This window comes from Mustela nivalis, assembly GCF_964662115.1.
Source record: "Mustela nivalis genome assembly, chromosome: 6".
NCBI lineage: Eukaryota > Metazoa > Chordata > Mammalia > Carnivora > Mustelidae > Mustela > Mustela nivalis.
Window position 1 is genome coordinate 152433130 of NC_139025.1, and position 22744 is coordinate 152455873.

At 42.6% G+C, this 22744-nt stretch overlaps 2 protein-coding genes across 4 annotated transcripts in view; one reads left to right on the plus strand and one right to left on the minus strand.

The window, feature by feature from the left end:
• Positions 1–5995, plus strand: part of TM6SF1 (transmembrane 6 superfamily member 1) — a 30274-nt gene extending 24279 nt beyond the window's left edge. For 2 of the 3 annotated variants that reach the window (XM_082736209.1, XM_082736206.1), the window contains one exon: positions 2791–4383. In XM_082736209.1, the coding sequence (XP_082592335.1) occupies positions 2791–2982 (192 nt within the window). In that variant the 3' untranslated portion in view covers positions 2983–4383. Of the gene's footprint in view, positions 1–2790; positions 4384–5879 lie in introns of those variants that run through there. The other variant, XM_082736207.1, reaches the window with a different exon arrangement.
• The window catches only part of HDGFL3 (HDGF like 3), a 78789-nt gene continuing 56855 nt past the window's right edge, over positions 811–22744 (minus strand). Inside the window, exons 5-6 of the mRNA XM_082736210.1 lie at positions 19069–19215; positions 811–5613 (exon numbers count right to left, since the gene is read on the minus strand). Coding sequence (XP_082592336.1) covers positions 5608–5613; positions 19069–19215 — 153 coding nt within the window. The 3' untranslated portion in view covers positions 811–5607. The remainder of the gene's footprint in view (positions 5614–19068; positions 19216–22744) is intronic.

Consider the following 22744-nt stretch of genomic DNA (forward strand, 5'->3'; position numbering starts at 1 on the left):
TGTCCCAGGGCTCACATCAGTTTTGGCCTAGGATACTTATGTGGACACAGGGTAACTTTCACCTCTCCTTTCTGCCTTCAAGGTCATGACTTTTAGTCATCCTTTCCATGTTGTCTCTAAATATAAGGAAAGGGAGTTATTAAAATTTAACCATTCTTTGCCCTTTTTTTGGCCTCATTTTCCATTCGAATCATCCACTAATAAAAGGATCAAAGCCTATCTTTGAAATTTACTTGAGGTGAAAGCAGGTTTGGAATGGCAAGAAAGATTAGGGGCTCAATGTCACATCACTGAATTCGGCAGAAATGTCTGCGCTCCACAAGCTGTACCCGTGAGCCTGGGTGACAGCTCAGCCGCAAGGAGCCCAGAGCCAGCGGGTGCCAGGCTGAGCTCTCGGCCCTGCCGTCGGCAGGCCTCGTGTGCTGGGAGCGGTGTCACACGGGACCCCTGTGCAGGCCCTTAGCAGCTGTGTGCTCGGGGAGGAAACCGTTCTCCGGGGAGATGGAGGGTTTTCTGAAACTTCGCAACTCTGCAAAGCGGACAGCACAGGGGTTGGAAGGAAGCAGTGGTCGGGGGCTTACTCAGCGGGAGGTGTGGCCACTGTAAACACACCTGTTAGAGCTGCAGGCAAGTGCCAGAAACTTCGGGGTAGGGCCTCAGGCTTCTCACCTGCAGCCACCGCTCTGCATTAGGAACGTAGATCTGTACCCCTCGGTTAATAATTCTGGAGAAGACAGGCCTACCGAAATAGGTATAAAAATAGAGAAGTGCTTTGTAGAACCTTTTTGTATTTTGACAGTCACAAGACCATTGTTGTTTAATGTTTATTGAGCTCTAACAATGCGAGAGGTGCCACACGAAACATAAGACACAGTACCTGCCCGGTGGGCTTACAATCTAATCTAAGGACATGATCATTTTGTAACGTTGCCATGATTTTGTGGTTTTTGAAAATGAGGTATTAACTGCACTGGGGAGTGCAGAAGAGCCTACGGAATTCACTGACTTCTGATGCAGGTTTCCCTATGCAAGGAGGCATGATTGCTCCTATTAATCTCTCAAAGGATGGTTGGCATTTCCCCAAACCTGGTGATTTTTGTCATGTGTACAAGCGTCTTTAAAGACAGAGACACCAAACCCATATTTCTGAAGGTCAAGATTCATATCTGGCCTCTAGTCCGGAAGTTTGGTTATATTATTCAGAAAAACACTGTTACTCAAAAGAGGCCCTAGGGAAAAACAGCAACAGGGGCCAAGCTCCTGGTCTGTGTTCCTAGAACTGCCCAAGAGCGGCTTCTCAGGGCAGCCTCTCCAGTGCCCTTAACTCGCAAGGTCTTTTGTCTTCAGAGCCCGGGGGTGGAATGCTTCCTGGGCGCTGTCTGGGTATCTGCCTGGGGGACGTGTGTTTGGGGACCGAGCCCTCCCAGAGCCTCCTGGGTCACAACGCAGGGGTGGACAGTTTCTGTGTTGGTCCTTGGTAACACACCACACTAATCTCTTATCTCCAGAGAGTAGCAAAACTGTACTGTGAGGTCCCTAGAATGTACCAGTAATTTGTAAAAATGTAGCCTGTTAAAGTACCCGTCACTGATAGGAATCCATACACATGCCGCCGATTGAAAGCGAGTCCTTTTCTTCCCATGATAAAGTCAGATGCTGAGGAACACTTTTATCTGTGAACCACTTAGCAGAACAGACTGATCTCATATGGAAGGAAGTATAAGGTAACTCATACGAATTTGAAGCAAATTATTTAGTTTTTCATTCTTATTATTCGTCTGTGACTTCTTTGGATTATAGTATCTTCTCTCTTCACTTTGATCCTGGTGAATAATCCATCACTTGGATATATTTAATTTCCAATCCTTTATTCACATACAGTTTAGATTTCAGTGAGATAGGAACACGCAGACTCCAGGGTTGCATTTTGTAACAATATGAGAACCCTGAGAAATCCTCACTGGAAGCCTTTTCTGATAAAGTTTTCCCCTGTGCTTACGAAAAGTATCAAAAAAGATACATCCTGAATGCACGTTATAACAAGTATGTACGTACCAACCGGAAGCTCTAGCTCAGATGATGCTGACTGGGACTGGCTCTACTTCTAAATAAACTAGACTTCAACTTGAAAAGGTTGCCGGCAGGTACATTTACCATTTTATAAAGAGCAACCACAGTCCTACCCCCATCCAAGTTGGTGACAACCCTATATACTAGTATTTTTTAAAATTGCATAAAAAAACCAATGCTTGAAGAAACAAACAAAAAATATAGAACAAAGGGCTCTGAGCTCTTGTTGCAGGGAACAGGTCAAAGACTGATTTATGACGCCGAGGTCCTCAGTGCTTCTCTTTAAATAGCTGCATTAAAAATATTTCCACTTTGTAAACTCTGTACTTTCTTCATCTTCATTGGAACACATTTAGTAAGCCACAAGTGATGGCCTAATAGATCTCCAGAATGCAAATCAGAAAAAAACAAAAACAAAAATACTGAGATTTTGCTCAATTTTTCTTTTAAACTGAGCCACTGATGTTTGGTAAGGGACACTGGTGGGTGACTAAACAGCCGGCATGATAAAGCCTCGCTAAGGAAGGTTTACTTTATTTGGACAGTTATGTTAAGACTGGCCCTAAATTCAATGAAATCCTGAAAACTATGGATTGCTTGAGTACTGGTTTTGAGGGCACAGGAAGCAGGGTCTGAATGAATCACCCAGAACACATTGTGAATCCAACTGAACACAGAATCCATGCTTACCTCCCCCTCCCTTTTTTTTAAATGCAACAGGCTCAGTTTTCTCACATCGGTGCTTCTCTTCATGCTAGAACTGCTTATGTCTACAGAGTCCCCGAAGAAGCGAAAACCCTTTTTCTAGCATTAAACATAGCATATGGAGTTCTTCCTCAGCTCTTGGCCTATCGTTGTATCTACAAACCAGAGTTCTTTATAAAAACAAAGGCAGATGAAAAAGTTGAATAAAAATATTGTTTCATGTTCTTCCTCTCTAGATTACTGACTTTGTTATCCTGGGACTGATAATTTTGTCCCATTTCACTCCCTTCTCATTCAGGAAGACTTCTACATAAAGTCTTGTTCTGCACTGTATGTGAGCTCTCATATGGTTTTGTGTGGGTAAAATTTTCTTTCTTTGAAGGAAAAGTGAAGTTGAGAAACGGTTTGCTTAAAGAAATATATTCAAAATTATCTGTGAATAAACTTGACCATCTATTTCCATATTGTTTGCACATATTAAATATAACTGTAAACAATTACAATTTAGCTCCTACAATAGTGAGAATGAAAATGAAACTATTCAAAAGTGAATATGGCCTATGCATATTAAAAAATTCAAAACAACAAATACATACTGGAGAGATACTTTTTGCATATAAGACATATATGCGTCATTATTAACCTCAATATAAAAAGCAAATCATCACAGTATTTTAAAATGTTATTTGAAAATGTTTTCCCAAGGAAAGTCTATTATATTCACTGCTGTTTTAAAGATTGCTTTTAGTAAAATTTTTTTGTGAGCCTAAATAGCTAAGGAGAGATCAATAACTTTATCATTACTCTTAATGAATACTGGTTTTATCGGTGACTGGAAATATTTCTATTGTATTTCTGTGTATATTTTTAATAAATTTTTTTGGCCTTTTATGAAAACAAATCTTATTAAACTGGAAACATTTTGTATTTTTTTTTTTCAGAAACAGTTTCGTAGTCTCTAGGGTTTTTATTTTAAAAATCTGTCAGTTACATGTTCCAATTCAAAATGTCATCTACATTCTCCTTATGTTTTAGTGTGAGCAATGAAGGGGATTTCTGATGAATTAATTAAATTTCGTTAATTTAAAATTAAATTACAGCACTCAAAACTAAAAAATACTTCTAAGGGAGAAAGAACTGGATTGGCATCCCTTTTATCTTCTAATGAAGCTTTCATATTTGGAATTATGAGTATAGAGAAAAAAACTGGTATTTGTTAAGCGAGAGAAGCAAACTAAAAATCCGTGCGCCCTAGGGGGGTAAGCAGACTGGTGCTTTCCATCCACTCGGGCACGCTGCCACCAGCACCAGCACCAGTACCATCGCTGTCCTCGGTGGCCTCGGGCTTGCAGAACAGCTCACGTTTTCTCTTCATGTTATTTATTAGCTCTTCACCACAGTGAGAAAACAAAAAAGAAATGGGAGTCCAAATCAATGCATGGATAATGTCAAGTGTGCGAATTTAGGGTCCACTGAGCTGGTAAATATTGTCTGAGACGTGTGAGCAATCATGTAGCCATTCCTCTCCCTCCTCCATGTTTACAAAAAACTTAACACCCAGACAGTGTGCAAAAAAAAAAAAAAAAAAAAAAAAAAAGAAAAAGAAAACCCTCACCTGCACTTGATTCTATTGTCAACTTGCTGTTAACAATTTTTGCTTTAATATATGAATTACATTAATACCTCACATTACATAGATGAAGCCAAATTACACTAACTTCGTTGTTTACAACCTCAAATCTTACTCCCAGTACACATTCCAATAAATTTATTCTGTAAAAACAATACATTTTTTTGTTTTTGATTTTTTTTTTTTACAGTAAACTTTTCAACTACAAACCTCGAATACGCGAAAGATGTTCCAAGGACAAGCATAACAGGATTGATAAAACCCAAACTGACTAAATGTGTTCTCACAATATAAGCTGGCATAAAAATAAATAAAATTCTCTATTATCACAATAGCAACAATAATGTACACATAATAATGGTTTGTGGATGAATATCAACTATTCTAATTCTAGTTCCAAAAGAAAACAATGGTTCATTTAAAAGTCAATGCTTGGTCTGGTTTCCCATAGGGCTACTGCTGATTCCAGCTTTAAAATGTAAATTATCCACCTTGAGTGATTAGCTCAAATTGTATTGGCATTGGGGAAAAAATAAATCATTGCCTTTATTTTGGAGTAACACAAAAGACTCACTAACTTCACATATAAAAACTGAGTTTTTGTACGTAACAATATGAGTTTTGAGAAGTATAAGCTGTCGACTAGCTATTTCTAATGCGGAATAGATATTTTACAATGTGATTAAACTTTACACATGGCCTCAAAACTGAAGGACAATTTAATTTCATCTTCAATATGCCAACATTATGTGTTTAGGAACTGGTTCCTGGGTTCTGTCACAGAGAGGAAATCCCGTAAGCATTATGTTGAGTGGTCATTTTTAAAAAGTGCTAATTTATATTTAATGGAGTGTCTGGTGACAGTGGAGTAAAGGCAGGAGAATGATGAACGTAACTGCCTTGATAAAAGGATCCTAGACATGTATAAGTCTGTGCAAAAATCTTGATAATCCTTAGTGGTTAAGGGCAACTTCATGCAACCAAATAACATGAAATTAAATCAATAACCTTAAAAAAGGCTAAAATGTCTTTTTTTCCCCCAAACACAACAGAGAGGAATGTGAATAATGTACATACAAACTGGGGTTCTGTCAATGACAACAAGGAATATGTGTTGGTTCATATCAAATCCAAGATTATTAGACAACCAAATGTATAACCTTCTTATGGTTTTTCTTAATATGCAGCATTCATTATGGTAGTTAGGTCTGTAAAAAAAAAAAAGAAAGAAAACAAGACTTTAGATGATTTGGGACATTAACAATAAAAGCTCCATACCTATAAAGTATAATAAGTGGGATTTTCTGAGATTTTAATCTGTACTGCAGCATTACCAATACTCAGCAAGAACAGCCTGGTGAGGCTGTGCTTGATACCGGTCAGCTCAGCAAGCTAAAAGAGGTGCTAGGGCATCTGTAGTGTGCCATTCAAAAAAAAGGAAACAAAACAATAAACTCTGTCTACTGTCTGGCAGGGACAGAGTGCAGTAGTTTGCACTCGTACAGCTCAGGACAATGTATTGCTGGGATAAAGTCACTGGAGAAATTGAGATAATCCATCTTTGTGAGGACTGTGGTGTCAGAAAGAAAGGTAAGCTGCTTCAAATTTAAAAAGCATTTGGAATGTATGCAAATTACTCTGTATAATATTTATAACTTAATTACTTGGGACATATGGCTCGAAGAAATACAAGATTTAACAAAATCAAGATGTATGATAAGAAAGGAAGACTTGATTTCTTTTAAAATTTAGATGGCATCTGTGTGACAAAATATTTCCATTTCAGAAAAGAATTGTTTCAGTCTGGGTCCTACCATAAATCCTACCAGGTTACGTTTCTTCATAGGGACGCTGTTTTTATTTTCTTCATCATTAACCCAAATACCTTACTCCCCCTACCCCGCATGCTCTCAAGGGACAAAGGAAAGAGGGATTTCGGGCCCCCGTATTTTCTCCTAAAACAGCCCGTTTCCATTCTTTCCTTTGCTAAGTGAATGAACTCGCGTGTGAGCTCATGCGTACTCGCTCGTGGGTATGTTCTCACATATACAGTCCAGATCTATAGTGTGCATTATGCCATACATAAATAATTCCAGGACCTTCAAACAGGAAAAGCTACTAAACCTCAAGATGGCAGAAATACTTTTCTTGGGGCACCTGGGTGGCTCAGTGGGTTAAAGCCTCTGCCTTTGGCTCAGGTCATGATCTCAGTGTCCTGGGATTTCCCTGCTCAGCAGGAAGCCTGCTTCCCCACCCTCTTCTCTGCCTACTTGTGATCTCTGTCTGTCAAATAAATAAATAAAATCTTAAAAATTAAAAGAAAAAGAAAAGAAAAGAAATACAGTTCTCTTACAGCCAGCCTGCTCTTTTCCTACCTGAATGAGAAAGTCAACTAAAAAAAAAACAAAATCTTATTTCAAATCTGTGAACCTGCAAAATGCAGTGACTAGTGACTCCTAATTATTAACACACAAAAATACTAGATATGATTATACTCACAGACTTGGGGGGTTTTCCTCCCTGGTGAAGGAGGAAGACACCCATTTAAAGCAATGAAAAATTATTAACCAAAGGAATTTATTTAACAATGTCTTTTCACTAATACCAGTGTGAAAGGCAATAAAATCTGTGTGGACATAGGTGGAACATTCATAGTACCAACGACTCAAACTGTATTGAAGAACATTTTTTGGGACAGATGGTCCCAGAGCCGCCTTGGAATACAATTAATGCTCAAAGAAAAGGCGATACCTGTGACCACAACTGCAAGGACATGGAATTTGGGGGGGGGGGTGGAAGCGGGGTACAGTGTCTTTCAACAAGGTATTGTCGAATGGGTGCTTATAAAAAGCGAATTACAAATCCATTTTTTAACTTGTCATATACCACCACGACTCTATTGGCATCTCCGCATCAAAAACCGTCTTGCTGATTCACAATGGTACGTATCCTGGACATGGTGCTCGGAGCACGTGCTAGCCTGGACATCTCCTTCAAGTCCGCAGCAAGAAGTGGTTCCCTCTGCCGGCAGCCGTGCTCTGCGCCAGGTCAGGGCAGCGGACTAACGCAACCAGGCCCCCGAGGCCCACGGACGCAAGGCACAGGAAGAGGCTGTGGGTGGGCGCAGAGCTAAAGGAGCCCCGAACACAGCGGAAGTGATGAGATGGTGGAAGTCACAGGGTCTTTTCACAGAGCATCATTGTCACTTGACAAAATGATGACAGGTAAACTATAACCATAGTTTTCTCACAGTTTCTCAATAGTTTTCGGACGCTTTTTCAGAAGTCACTGAAATGAGCCTATTCCCTCAAGGAAGACAAGTGGAAGTACTTGTTGCCAACGACGAAACTTGAGCTTTTAAGTGAAACTTAGAATTCTGGAAAACTTAGTCCTCTACAGTCAAGACTTACCAATAAGGATTTTTCTGACAAGATATACCTGGTATTTAAAAATATGATTAAAAATACTTTATAATGAAAGATTTGGAAGACCCAACTAATTCAGGGAACCAGTATCTTCCAAATGGGTAAGAGCTATTCAAAGTCCCAGACAGTCCAACTGACTTCATTAACAGAATACAAAAAGTTCAGACTGCACATGGCTAGTAACCTTTCAGAAAATATCTCTTTCACAGAGCTGGTATAATATCAAAGAACATTCGCAATGATCTGAAGAAACTATTAAAATACTTATATCTCTACTTTCCAACTACATATCTATGTGAGGCCACATTTCTTCATATAACTCAACCAGAGACTGAAAACAGAAGCAGATATGAGAACCCTGATGTCTCGTATTAAGACAGACATTAAAGAAATTTTAAAATGCAAAACATTATGGGGCACCTGGCTGGCTTTCAGTAGAGCGTGTGACTCTTTGATCTCAGGGTCGTGAGCTCAAGCCTCATGCTGGGTACAGACGTTGCTAAAAAAATTAAATAAAAACTTAAAAAAATAATGAAATGTAAAACAATGTCTTTCTTCTCAAAACACTTTCTAAAAAATGTATTTTTCATAAAAATGTTATTTATATTGAGTATTATTTTACAAGTTAATAAATACTTTAAAATAAGTTTTTATTCCTAATTAAATAAATGCTCACAGGTGTAACAGAAGCTCTTTGGGGCCCTCAGTAACTTATAAGTGAATTAAAGGGGCGCTGAGACCAAAAAGTTTGAAGAATCACTGGCCGAGCAGATACCGAGTACAGGGTTAGAAGAAAGGCTGCACAGATAACCTGGGATCTGAGTACAAAGGCCAACATCTGCCTAAGTAAGGAGTCTGGACTTGATCTTGAGGGCACTGGGGAGACTAAGGATATAGCCCCTTACAGCAGAAAGAAAAGGTCAGGGCCGGAAGGATAAATGCATGGATACTTAGTGGTTACAGCAAACGCAACGGCTGTCCCCCAATATTTATTTTATCCTCTGCTCTTCCCTGCTATTATGGTGGCCTTGTGGTTTGGGGACCTGACTCCTGCTCCAGGAGTGGGGAGAAACTGACTGATCCCAGTCTCAATCATCAGTGGTTGGTTCAGGGATGGGTGACTTTCGGACAGGGTCTCTAGCATGCCCTTGTGTAACGCCCTCCCCCCCTGAGTGTGGGCCAGACCTCGTGAGTTACTTCTAATGAACAGGATGCGGAGAAAGTGATGGGCATGTGGTGTCTGCGATGAGGTTGCGAGACTACAGAGGACTGGCTTCTATCTTGCTAGCACTCTCTCTCGAGGATGAAGCTCTCTGGCATGACGGAGCTGCCTTAGGGGAGCTCACGTGTCAAGGAACCTAGGGGACCTCTGGCCAAAGGTAGGGAGGAACTGAACCCTGCCAACATCTACTGAGTGAGCCGGGAAGAGGACCAACGCCCCAGCTAGGCCTCAAAATGATTTGAGCCTCTAACACCTTCTTCGCAGCTTTGGAGACCCAGAGATGGAAGGCTTAACAAGTTATGCCTGTCCGGATTCCCGATCCATGGAGAATACCAGATAATAAATGCTGTTCTAAGCCACTACATCTTGAGGTAATTTGTTACATGGCATCACTGCCACAGCAGGCCCAAGCCAATCGGTGCACAGTCTTCCTGTCACAAAGATTAGTAACTATGTCACAGCCCCGTGGATCAAGAAGGGCGCCCCATGTGTTCTGGAGCCTGCCCTTGTCTGCTTCATGCTTCGAACTATGAGCAGCGAGGATGCTGTCAGAGCCTCTGGAAGTAAAGGGGTCCCCAAAAGTCTGTGGGTTCCTCCTAAGAATCTCTTCTCTCCTTCCCTCACCAGTACTTCTAACCACAATACCATCTGCCTCGAGACCCTCAAACCTCTCCTTATGGCCTGTGCTTACTGTAGTTAACCGACGGGCTCTTGGGCATGTCACTTCCTACATGCTCACGCCCAGCCGGCTGCTGCTTCTCCCACAGGCCTCCCGCGGCAGCTCTCGTACCACGGCCCGGAGGCGGGGAAGGTGTCTTTCCTGACCATCACTGCGGTTCCTAAGCCGTTCCTCCTCTCCGCTGTGCTCTCCTCCGACCACCCAGTCCTCCCAGATCTGAACTGCCGCCCCTCCTGCCTACCGTCCCCTCCACACCGCCAGGACCACTCCTTCCTCCCACTGTCATTCGGTATCCTTACCACTGGGAACGCTCTCGGTGTAGAACTGTCTTTCCGAAACTCCGACCTCTCAGTGCCTTGATTCTCTCTCCTCCTCCAGCCTCGCTCAGTCCCTCACTGGGGCAAGTGTTGCTCACGCCCCAGAAGTACAGGAGACCCCACAGATCTGCACTTTCACTTTCTTTGGTCAGCTGTGGTCGGGAAGCAGACGGTCTTCCCTCGGACTTTCCTTCCAGCAGTAGGTCGCCGGTAGCCTCCGTTACAGGGGCTGCGTCACCCCCTCACTTGTCATCTCACAGGCGTTCTATCATTTCCCTTCATCAACCACAGCGAGAAGGGGGAGTACCGCACGGAGATATTTTGAGGGAGGTCACTTTCGCTTAACTTCTATTACAGGATATTGTTACAGTAGTTCTATTTTATTAGCTACTGTTGTTACCGTCTTACTGTGCCTAACTTACACATTAAGCTTTATGATAGGCACATATGTGTAGGTAAAAATACAGTATATATGGGGTTCATACTATCCATGGTTTCAGGCATCCACAGGGGCTCTGGCAATAGAGCTCCTGCAGGTAAAGGGGGGACAGCTGTATTTGCAAACATGGTTTTAAGCCACTGTTTTGGGGGGGTGGAATTATGAAGGCAGTTTTGGTTGTCCTAAGAACTTGGGGGCTGTCTGGTATTTTACAGGCAGGCGTCAAGGGACCTGTGCCACGAACGGCACTCACCCAGTGAAACGTCCCACTCAAGTACCAGCCCCACGTGCAGGGCGACCACCCCCGCAGTTCTTCCACAACCTGATGGAACACCGCCCTCGTCCACCACCACTTGTCCCCGGCTTCCTCTCTTTAGCTAGGACTCTACCTTCAATAATTCTCTGATACTGAAAATCTGTTGACCCACTCCCTTCCTCATGCCTTTTTTTCTCCTTCCAAACATATTTTGGTTCAATGATCCATCACTGTAACTGCTCCCTTCCTTGCACAAAATCCATTTCTGCCTCCATCCCCCTCCATCCTAGCTGCACTCGATTCTCTGCCTTTCTGTGGTTGCACAGTTGAACACTGGAATGCCTGGAGAGGATCGCACACCCATCCTGACGACTGTTCTCACTTTAAGTCACGGCCACTAACCTCAAGTAAGCCCTCACTTCATTCCCCAAGTCTATCCACTCTTCTCATCTTCTAGGGGACTACTTTGTCCCATTTCCTCTCTCTCTCAAAATTTCCAACACTGCTTCCCGGTATCAACTCTCAAATGCTGACCTCACTTCCTGAGAAAACAGAAGCAATCAGATAAGAAATTTTACAAGCTCTCCCCCTAACTAAGTACCCACTTACCTGCCTTCCCTCCCACCTCAGCGGGGGAGCCAGGGGAGCCCTCCAGATGTGTTCTAGATCTTACGCCTCCTTGTCTTCTGAAGAGTACTGCTTTGGCAACTCCTTCCTACATTACCATTTTGTGCTCATTCATTCCTCATGTGAATCATTCTTACCAGCACATGGGCTGTAAATTCTCCCATCGAAAAAAAAAAAGCCCCTCTTGACTCTCTTTCGGACCACGATTATTAAGTATTTGAAAAGAAGTTTAAGATTAGTCTACTAGCCGTACTAGGCATCAGGACTCATTGTACAGCTACTATAACTAAGAAAAGTATGATCCTGACCGAAAAAACATAACAGAGAACCCAGAGAGCGACCCATGGCTGTGAGAGATGACACTGCAGGTCAGAGAGGGAAGGAGGGACAATTTAAAAAATGATTCTGGTTCCCATGGTTATTCTGTGGGGAAAAAAGGCAATAGTCCTACCTCATCTTATAAACCCAAATCAATTCCTGATGGATTAAACAGTAAAATGTTAAAAACAAAACTTACAAATTTAAAAGGAAATATAGGGGAGTATCTTTCTGATCTTGGGAAAGGGACAGGTTTCTTAAATAAGACAGAAGAATGCTAACCATAACAGGAAAAGTCTGAGACATTTGATTACTGGAGAGAAAGTCAGTTCACCAAAAGGTATCATAAAAAAAAATCAGACAAGCTACAAGTGTGGAGAAGATATGTACAAATGCACATGACCAACCACACTAGTCAGAATCCAGAATCCGTAAAGGAGTCCTACATATCAGTCACCAAAAATAGTCCAATAGAACGGGCAGAAATACAAAATCAAAGAGATGCCAGAAGGAACCTGGATGGTAGATAAACAAGTGAAAAGAAGCTCAGCCTCATTATTCATCAAAGAATTGCAAACTAAGACTATAATGTACACTCATGATTATAAGCAAAATTTTAAAGTCTGACAATAACACGTCAGTTACAGGAAAGCTGTACGCGGACGGCCGGAGTGTGAACTGGCCCAGATACTTAGGGACGTCCTTGGGCTTTCTCTTCTAAAGTTAGCAACCGTGAGCTCCTGACCTGGCACAGCCAGCTCTCGTGTGCAGTAAAGACCCTCTAGCTTCTGTGCACGCGGAGGCGAACAGGAGGGTGTTCACAGCAGTGCAGTTCAGAATTGTGAAAACCCGGGAACAACCAACATGACCGTCAAAAGGAGACTGAATCAAGTGTGGTGTATTCGTAAGGCTGAGTGTCACACAGCATCGGAGAGTTAACAAGCTACTCCGCACACAATTGTGTGAGGGGCTCCTGGAAGCACACAAGTAAGTGAACGTCACTGTTGTTTAAACAGCTCAAAAATGAGCAAAACTAAACTAATGTATTATTTAAGGATATATCCTATTAGATAGGAGCAAAAATTCTGAAAATGAAGGGAAATAATACAACACTAGTGATTATCCCTGGGTAGGAAGAGTATGGAATTAGATGTAAGTTACTGTTCTGTTTTAGGTTGAGTGGCAGGGTTACTGGTATTCATGAGAATACCATATTAAATTTATAGTACATATATATTCTTTTGTATATGACAAATGTATTATTAAGAATGAGCTAAAAATAAAAGGATCTGACTTTGCACAGAGTGGATCTAGAGGGAACATAATCAACATAATAAAGGTCATATAGGGGACGCCTGGGTGGCTCAGTTGGTTAAGCAGCTGCCTTCGGCTCAGGTCATGATCCTGGCATCCTGGGATTGAGTCCCACAATCAGGCTCCTTGCTCAGCAGGGAGCCTGCTTCTCCCTCTGCCTCTAGCCTGTCACTTTGTCTGCCTGTGCTTGCACGCTCTCTCTCTGTCTCTCTAACAAATAAATAAAATCTTAAATTAAATAAATAAATAAAGGCCATATAGGAAAAACCCACAGCTAATTAAGAGCTGTTCCTTTAAGATCGGGAATAAGACAAGGATGTCCATTCTTGCCATTTTAATTCATGTAGTACCGATGTCCTAGCCACAGCAATTGAACAAGAAAACAAAAAGGCATCCAAACCGGTAAGGAAAAAGTAAATCTGTCACAATCGGCAGATGATGTGATAAAGCAGATAGAAAATCCTAAAGACTCCACCAAAAAACTATCAGAATAAATGAACTTGGTAAAAATTATAAGACAAAATTAATATACATAAATCTGTTGTTTCTACATACTAATAACAAAGTAACAGAAGAGAAATTTAGAAAGTAATCCCATGTATAGTTGCACCAGAAAGAAAAAATACCTAGGAAGAAACTTAACCAAGTTCCTGACAGACCTGTACTCTGAAAACAATAAATCACTGATGAAAGAAATTAAAGACGACATCAACAGAAAGATATTCCACCTCATTGACTGGAAGAACAAATATTCTCAAATGTCCATACTACCCAGGGCAATCCACAGATGCAATGCATTCCTTATCACATTACCAGAACATTTTTCACAGAATTGGCCCAAATAACTACTCAAATCTGTACTGAACCACAGAAGATCCCAAATACCCAAGGCCATCTTGAGAAAGAAGAACAAAGCTGGAGGTATCAAGATCCCAGACTTCAGGATACACTATAAAGCTACATTAATCAAAGAGTATGGTGCTGGCACAGAGATATATATGTATCAGTGGAACAGAAAAGAAAGACCAAAAATCAACCCATACTTACACGGTCAATTGATCTCTGACAAAGGAGACAAGAATGTACAACGGGGGAAAAGACAGTCTCAATAAATGGTGCTGGGAGAACTGCACAGCTCCATGCAAAAGAGTGAAAGTGGAGCATATTCTTACACTATACACATAAATAAACTCAAAATGGATTAAAGACCTAGATTTGAGACCTGAAACCATGAAACCCCTAAAAGAAAGCCTAGACAGTCATCTTGAACATGAGGCTTAACATTTTTCTAGATGTGTCTCCTTAGAAAAAGGAAACAAAAGCAAAATAAACCATTGACACTTCACCAAAATAAAAAGCTTTTGTACAGCAAAGGAAACCATCAACAAAGTAACAGGGAACCTATGGATTGGGAGAAGATACCTGCAAATGATGTATCTGATTAGAGGTATATATATATATATATATCATACAACTCAACATCCTATATATATAGAGAGAACTCATACAACTCAAAACCAGAAAAACCAAATACTCCTATTAAAAAATGGGCAGAGGACCTCAGTAGACATTTTCCCAAAGACATCCAGATGGTCAACAGACACATGAAAAAATATTCAGCATCACTAGTCATCAGGGAAATGCAAATCAAAACCACAAGGGGGGGCGCCTGCTTCTCCCTCTGACCTTCTCCTCGCTCATGTTCTCTCTCACTGTCTCTCTCTCAAATAAATAAATAAAATCTTAAAAAAAAAAAAAAACCACAAGGAGATAGCCTCAGACTGGTCAGAATGGTGATATCAAAAAGACAAGAGGGGCGCCTGGATGACTCAGTGGGTTAAAGCTTCTGCCTTTGGCTCAGGTCCTGATCCCAGGGTCCTGGGATCAAGCCCCACATTGAACTCTCTGCTCAGCAGGGAGCCTGCTTCCTCCTCTCTGTCTACTTGTGATCTCTATCTATCAAAAAAAAAAAAAAAAAAAAAAGACAGGAAACAACAGGTGTTGGCGAAAATGTGGAGAAAAAGGAGCCCTCATGCATTGCTGGTGGGAATGTAAACTGGTGCAGCCCTGTGGAAAACAGTCAGAGCTTCCTCAAAAAACTAACAGTGGAACTACCACATGATCCAGTAATTCCACTAAAATATATGGGGGTGCCTGGGTGGCTCAGTCAGTTAATTGGCCAACTCTTGATTTCGGCTCAGGTCATGACCTCAGTGTCCTGGAATCAACCCCCACACCAGGCTCCGCGTGCAGCAGGGAGAGTCTGTTGAGGATTCTCTCTTGCTCTCTCCTTCCGCACTCCCCAGGCCCCTACTCTCGCTCTAAAATAAATACATAAATAAATCTTAAAAAAAAAAAAAAAGATCTATGCACTCTTATGTATACTGCAGCATTATTTATAAAAGCCAAGTTGTGGGAACAAACTAAGTGTCCATCCATAGATGAACAGATAAAGCTGCGGTATCAATGGAAGACGACTGAGCCATAAAAGGAAGGTCATCTTGCCATTTGTGACAACACGTGTGGACCTAGTGAGGATTATGCTAAATGAATTAAGTGAGACAAAAAAGACAAATAGCGTACGATTTCACTTCTCTGTGGGATCTAAACAGAAGCAGACCCATAAATACAGAGAACAAACAGATGGCTGCCACAAGGAGGAGGGCCAGGGAATGGGCAAAATGGGCCCATTTTGTCCAGGCTTCTAGTTCTGGAATGAATGAGTATGGGACAAGGTACAGCAGAGAGAATACAATGGATGGTACTGTACTGGTGCTGTGTGTTGACAGGTGGTGGTTACATTCGTGGTGAGCACAGCGCAAGCACAGACCTGTCAACTCACCATGCTGTACACCAGAAACTACTGTAATATGTGTCAACTGTGCTTCAACTTAAACAAAAACTGAAATAATAAATGAACGGATCTCAGTCTCCTTCTTTACAGTCAGGCTCTCACCAGCTATGTGACCCTGGGCCAGTCTCTCCAGCCCGAGTTTCCCCAGGTGCAAATGGAGATGATACATCCTGGGATTTGTGCAGAATCAAGTGAGACGATGCACTGGCAGTCTGTGGCACAGAGTAAGATGGCAGCCATCACTACTCTGAGTCTGCTGCTGCTGCTGCTTCTAACAGCAAGTATTTTCTGAAGTGCTTTCAAGACATCTGAGTTGAAATGGTTTCATGAACCATTAGGAAAATGGGTCTACAATGCAGGAGATACAGGGTGGGAAGTCACCGGTAGTACATAATGATTGAAACCAGGAGCGGGGAGCAGATGTACACAGCTGAAGCTTTCCGAACAGCAGGACACCAAGAGAGACGGAAGGAAGGCGCTCTGGGAAGGAACTGACGCAGGAGCAGGAGAGGCCGGTGACCTGGAGGCAAAGTCAGGAGGGAAGGTGGCTAGTGCCTTTAAATGCTGCACAGATAAAATAAAAACTAACGACGACCCTGACCCTGCATCTGGCAAAAAAAGGGCCGCCATGGACCTTTACAAGAGCGATTTCTGTCCATGGGGATGAAGCAACACGAGCGCCTGGAGGAAGGCAGGAGCAGGTGAGGGACCGGACACTGGAGGCAAGAAACTCAATCTGGAAGTTTAGAGATGAAGAGAAGAGCGGAGAGAGTAGGATATGTGGGGGAAGGGATGCCTAACACTGTTTCTAGGCAGAGAGAAAAGAAGATAAAGGCCCAGGGTGACAGGTGACCACTGACCGGGTGAGGCCTTGGAGAAAGGAGGAGGAGACGCAACTCTGGGCCCTGGGAACAGACAGGCGCAGAATAATGCATCTCAGACTTCCAGGTGCATGTGAGTGACCTGGGGCTTAGTTAAAATGGTTCGCAGAGCCTGGGGTCAGGCCTGCGATTCTGCATCTCTAACAGGCCTGCAGGTGACACGGATGCTACCTGCCCACCGACCACACTCTGAGCAATACGGGTGGAGATCGCCGCTTCCTCTGGCATAGACATGCAGACAGAAGGGAGTTCATAAAGGGAGACGAGCTGTGAGGCTTCTGCTGCATGCGCACTGAAGCCAGCTGCGGTGAAGACGGCGGGCGCGATAAAGAGAAAATCAAACGAGTCAGGTACTCCGGCCTTTGGGGACTGTTAACAGGACTGGTCCCAGGAGCACTACTCGCAAAGGTAACAACAGAGGACTCGTTACTGGGAAGAGGTCAAGGGAAGAACGATACAGAGGACAGAGTAAAGCTGAGTGGCTAAGAGGGATGAGCGAACAATGAGAATCACAACTGGGGAGTGACTCTGGAAAACGGCACGAGGGAGCTGTGGAGAGGTCAATTGTACTGACAAGAACGCCCAGCACTCAGCTGAAACCAGAACCTCACAGAACAACAGTAACAATGGATTCTGCGGAGTACTGTTTCAACATGATTTACCACTGTCCCATTTGTCTTCACAGTGAAAAGACTAACAAAAAATGACCAGGGGCAAAATGTGCCTTCGCTAACCCTTTAAAGGTGATAGGGGTTAACAGAAGTTAAGATCGAAGACATCCACATGGCCAACAGACACATGAAAAAATGCCCACCACCTCTCATCCGGGGAAACACGCATCAAAACCACAGTGAGCTATCACTTCGGACCTGTCAGAACGGCTGGAATCCAAAAGTAAGAGGTAACGAGCTGGCAAGGATGTGGAAAAACGGAAACCGTGGCGCACTGCTGGAGGGAGCGCTTACAAACTGGTGCGGCCACTGTGGAAAATAGCAGGGAGGGCCCTTAAAAGGTGAGAAATACTGGCAATTCCACTCATGAGCATTTATCTGAAGAAAATGAAAACACCAATGTCAAGAGATCCATGCACCGCTCTGTCCGCCGCGGCACTATCTATAGCAGCCGCGGTACGGAAGCGGCCCACGCGTCCAGCGACAGGGAAATGGATAAAGAGATGGTGTCCGTGTACAATGGACAGTTACTGAGCTGTAAAAGGAATGGGAGCTTGCCATCTGTGACAACGTGGACAGACCTAGAGGGTGCCATGTTAAGTGAAACAAGTCAGACAAAGAGACAAATACCATCTGATTTCACTCGTCCGTGGAATCTACAAAACAAAACTCCGAGTCGCAGATACAGGAGACAGACTTTGGTTACCACCAGCGAGCGGAGTGGGTGAGATGGTGAACCAGGTGAAGGCGACAGAGAGGTACCGACTTCCATCACACAACAAGTCAGTCACAGGTGTGCAAGGCCAGCATGGGGAACGGAGACGGCGTAACTGGCTATGATGACGGATGGGAGCCAGACTATCACAGCGAGCATTTAGTACCGTCGGTCAGTGTGGGCTCACTGTGGTGTACCTCAAAGTCATACGCTATTGTACGCCACCTTAAGACAGAGTTAACAAAATTTAAAGTGGACAAGTCTTCCCCTTCCATACTTCAAGTACCAGTCTTCACGTGTTACTGGAAACTTAAACATTTAAAGGCCCCCTGGGGACATTAGAGTACAAACTCCTAGGAAAGAAGGTGTAATATGAAATTCCCTATTGTGCATGTGCCGTCTTATAATAAAAGAAATACAATTATACAATTTTAAGGTGGCACTTCATGATTTCAATATTGCCCACCTTCCTTTTTAAAAGACTATCAAGGGGCGCCTGGGTGGCTCAGTGGGTTAAGCCGCTGCCTTCAGCTCAGGTCATGATCTCAGAGTCCTGGGATCGAGTCCCGCATCGGGCTCTCTGCTCAGCAGAGAGCCTGCTTCCCTCTCTCTCTCTCTCTGCCTGCCTCTCCATCTACTTGTGATTTCTCTCTGTCAAATAAATAAATAAAATCTTTAAAAAAAAAAAAAAAAAAAAGACTATCAAGTTGCGGCAGTTAGTTTAAAAAAGAATAGACCTGTTCCTAGGGTCCAACCTGTAAGGCAGGCGTAGACCTCCGCCCTCTTGTGCTCTGAATCATTATGTACCCAAGAGCAGTGTGGGACCCCCAGAGGCTGCCGGCCCCCTGCGTCCACTCATTTATGGGGACAGGGCTTGCCGGCGGCGGCTCCGAAGCAGCCGGTCTTCTAGGTGAGAAGAAGTGCGAGACCACGCGCCGCCCTTACCCCTTCACTGGTTTTCTGCAAGTCTGAAGTCGTGTTCCTTGTGTCATTGCCGGCGTCTCCGCCCTCAGAGCTGCTTTTGTTTTCCTCTTCTTTGCAGTCCTTGTCATCTTCATCTCCTGGAGATTTCCGGGACTGTTTAGAGGATTTCTAAACGTTTGGACAAGTTAAAAATTATAGTCAAAAGCACAACTCCAATGCACAAGTGTAGGTAAGAAACACAGAAGTGGCTGACTTACATCCAATCAGGGAACTCGCTACAGAACATACCAGCACCACAGTGCGGTGTGCCAAGGCTGGGCCAGGTGACCTGGGACACACTGTGTCACCTCCCTGGGCCTCAGTGTAACCAGCTGGAAAAGGAGGTACAGGTGCACTCGATGACCTGTTCGTTCTTTCCAGCAGTGCAATGGTAAAAGCAGAAAAGAAAGATTCATGTCCCTGGGGCACTGCCAAAGGATGAATGACGGCCAGATGGACAGCCCGGCGCCACCTTTGGGGGCTCCTGGGCTAGAAGGCTTCCCCGAATTTCACAGCAGAAACTCAGGTCTCAGGAGAGTGAGCTGAACTAGCTAAGACAATAGATGAATATTCATGTTAGGACACCTGTTGAAGCTGCCTGGTTAAGAGCAGAAAACATTTATATCACCATGTGATAGAAACTAACTTTAATCTTTTTAAATTACGGATGATTATTGGAGAGCCTGAGGGAACCAGCCCTTTTCTCTTATCACCTTGCCTTTGAAATCAAGATGAACTCTAAGGAAGATGAAAATACAGTTCTAGTTTACAGCCAGAGCTGTTTTGCAGAATGCATTAAAATGATCAAAAGCCGGCCCTGCTGTGCACCTTTAAGAAAGTTTTTACTTTTTTTTTTTTTTTAAACCATCTCACTAACATGTCCTCTCCAGAATTTTAAGAATCTTTAAGCACACAGCAAATAAGAGCTGAGGCAAAACTGATTTAGCCATGTCACTTTCAGTCTTCCAGAAATAATTAGCAAACTGGAGCTTCCTCAGACAATCAATATTTTAAACCCAACTTCCAAAGAGAAAATACCTTCTAGCTACATGATGGAGCATGTAATTACACTGCTTCTATTTTACTTAACTGAAACCACCAACTAAGCCCAAATGTCAGTTTAAAATGAGGTCATCTTTACTTTTTACAGGAAGGAAAAGCAGAGATTTAATAATCCAAATGTGGAGTGTCTACAGGTAAGGATAAGATCAAGTCTGACAATACAGAAAGCAAACCACTTTTTGTTTCCCTAGTAAATACAGTATAGTTACTGAAACGTAGTAACTGCTTTAGGTAGTAATTCTCAAGTAATGGTTTCTGGCCTACAGTTCTTCGAGGTAGTAACACACAACTCCCTAAAGTTCACAATGCTTACCAACGATCCTAACAAGCAACCCCACCGTGGATCTGTAAGTGCTATCATTCGGCACACGGACCAGAATTAGGGCAGTACAGAAGTTCTGCTCAAGGGTCACATTCAGTACTCGAAGAAATCTGGCTGCCCAGCTAGACTTGGTAACGCTGCAAAGCTGTCAGCAAACTCAGATCACGGCGATTCTTGTAATTCCGGGGAAGGACCCTCCAAATGTTTCAGCACTACAGTCTTGAATTGGTTGGGGGTCCAACTCTTGCCACCTTTGTTTCTTTAATTAAGATGACTAGTGGGTTAGCATCATTACCAATGTTGTGAGGCTCTCTGACCTGCCCTACTTTATACAGTAAATAATGTGTGTGTAAAATATTCTGACCAGCACCTGTCATGGCTCAGATAGGAATCATTCATCTACTTACTACCAAAGAGACAGACACATAACTTCCTTCAAATCTGCTTGGTGACTGAGATGCAGTTAAAAGTTGGTGAAACACTGGTTTTCAGTGGCAAAGGAAGATACTCAACCTTAAGAAGAAGGTATAAAAAAAGATAACCATACTCAACAAAAAGGAAACATTTGGGAAGCCAAGGGGAAAGGAGATTATGTCAGGAAAGTGCTTCTCTACATGTGGTTCCCAGATCAGCAGCATCAGCTTTAACTGAAAATTTAATTCTCAGACCCGCATACCCAAGACCTACTCAAACAGAAATTTAGGCAGTGGCTTAGTAATGTGTATTTTTAATAAGCCCTCCAGGTAATTCTGATGCGTGTGCAATTTTGAGAACCACTGTGCTAAGTTTCTCAGTCAATACTAAAAATTAAAAATCATTTATGTGCTTCTAAAATTTTTGTGTTTGTGCGTAATTTATCTTGACAATAAATAAAATGGTAAAAAATCAAATTTAAAAATCATGGTTCTCGAGTGATCATGGAATTTGTGATCTTTGGAAGAAAAAGAAAAGATGATTCCTTAATTTAAAATAGGTAAACCTTAGTAAGTAAAGTATGTCTTTACCCCTTCACTGCTTTAAAATTATATATCCACATCAGGTCTGAGCCCCATGACTTCTGGTCTTCACAACGAATGAGGAAATAATGACACCGAAAAGCCGCATATCCACACTAACAAATGCCTCAGATACCTCAGGTAGCTTACGTAATTTAGAAGGGTACAACACATCACACAGCTCAGCAGGCAATCATAAATTAAAAATATCAACTGGGGGCGCCTGGGTGGCTCAGTGGATTGGGCCGCTGCCTTTGACTCGGGTATGAGCCCAGGGTCCTGGGATTGAGCCCCGCGTCAGGCTCTCTGCTCAGCGGGGAACCTGCTTCCCCCTCTCTCTCTGCCTACTTGTGATCTCTCTCTCTGTCAAATAGATAAATAAAATCTTTAAAAAAAATAAAAATAAAAATAAAAATATCAACTGAATTGGGTATTTAAGTGAAATCCAAAATACTAAAAAACAAACAAACAAAACAAAACCATCTTTAAAAAATGCGATGAAAGATAACAGTCTGAAAAGGAAAATTCTAATTCTTTTGTTGTGATCTGCAAACTTTATCCCCATTCAAGGCAGATACCATGTTTCTCATTAGGTATGCAGGAAGTAATACGTGATCACACAATTCCACCTGTACGCTAGCTGGGGGGACTTTATAGATGGTAAAATAAAATGCTGATAATCCAATCAGCTCCTGGTACTTGGTTTTTAAGGAGCTGCCTAAGTCTGGCCAGCCACTAAATACCAGAATCTAAAGGGAAATAATTTATCCAAGTAGTCAGTCATGTGAAAGAACAATTATAGTGAAACCTGTACCAATCTCTGGTCTTCAAAGATGTATTTATCTTGCTTTCAGTTTCTAAAGGTGAACAATTTTTACAATCTCATAGTTTGTTCAACTGTGTGTCTAAATTACTATATGAAAAACCTAGACTTTCAGTGTGTATATCTAAGATCATGTCACTCCTCTGTTTAAAGCCTTCAATAAACTATCATTACATTGGGAAAAAATCCAAATTCTTTCAAAGGCTCAATCACTGAGCCTCTGCCTGCCTCTCTCCCTCTTGGTCACGATGTTCCAACGATGCTTGTCCTCCTTCAATTTAGGACACGTCAGACACTTTCTGCCTCAGATTTTAGCTGCTCTGCCCCATCCAACCCTCCTCCTCTGCTCTTTCTTCAGGCCTTGGCATGAACTTTGCCTCTTCAGAAAAGCCTGGCCACTCTATCTGAACTACATGCTCTTCCCACTCACTGCCTTCAGACCCCCTCATAATTTAT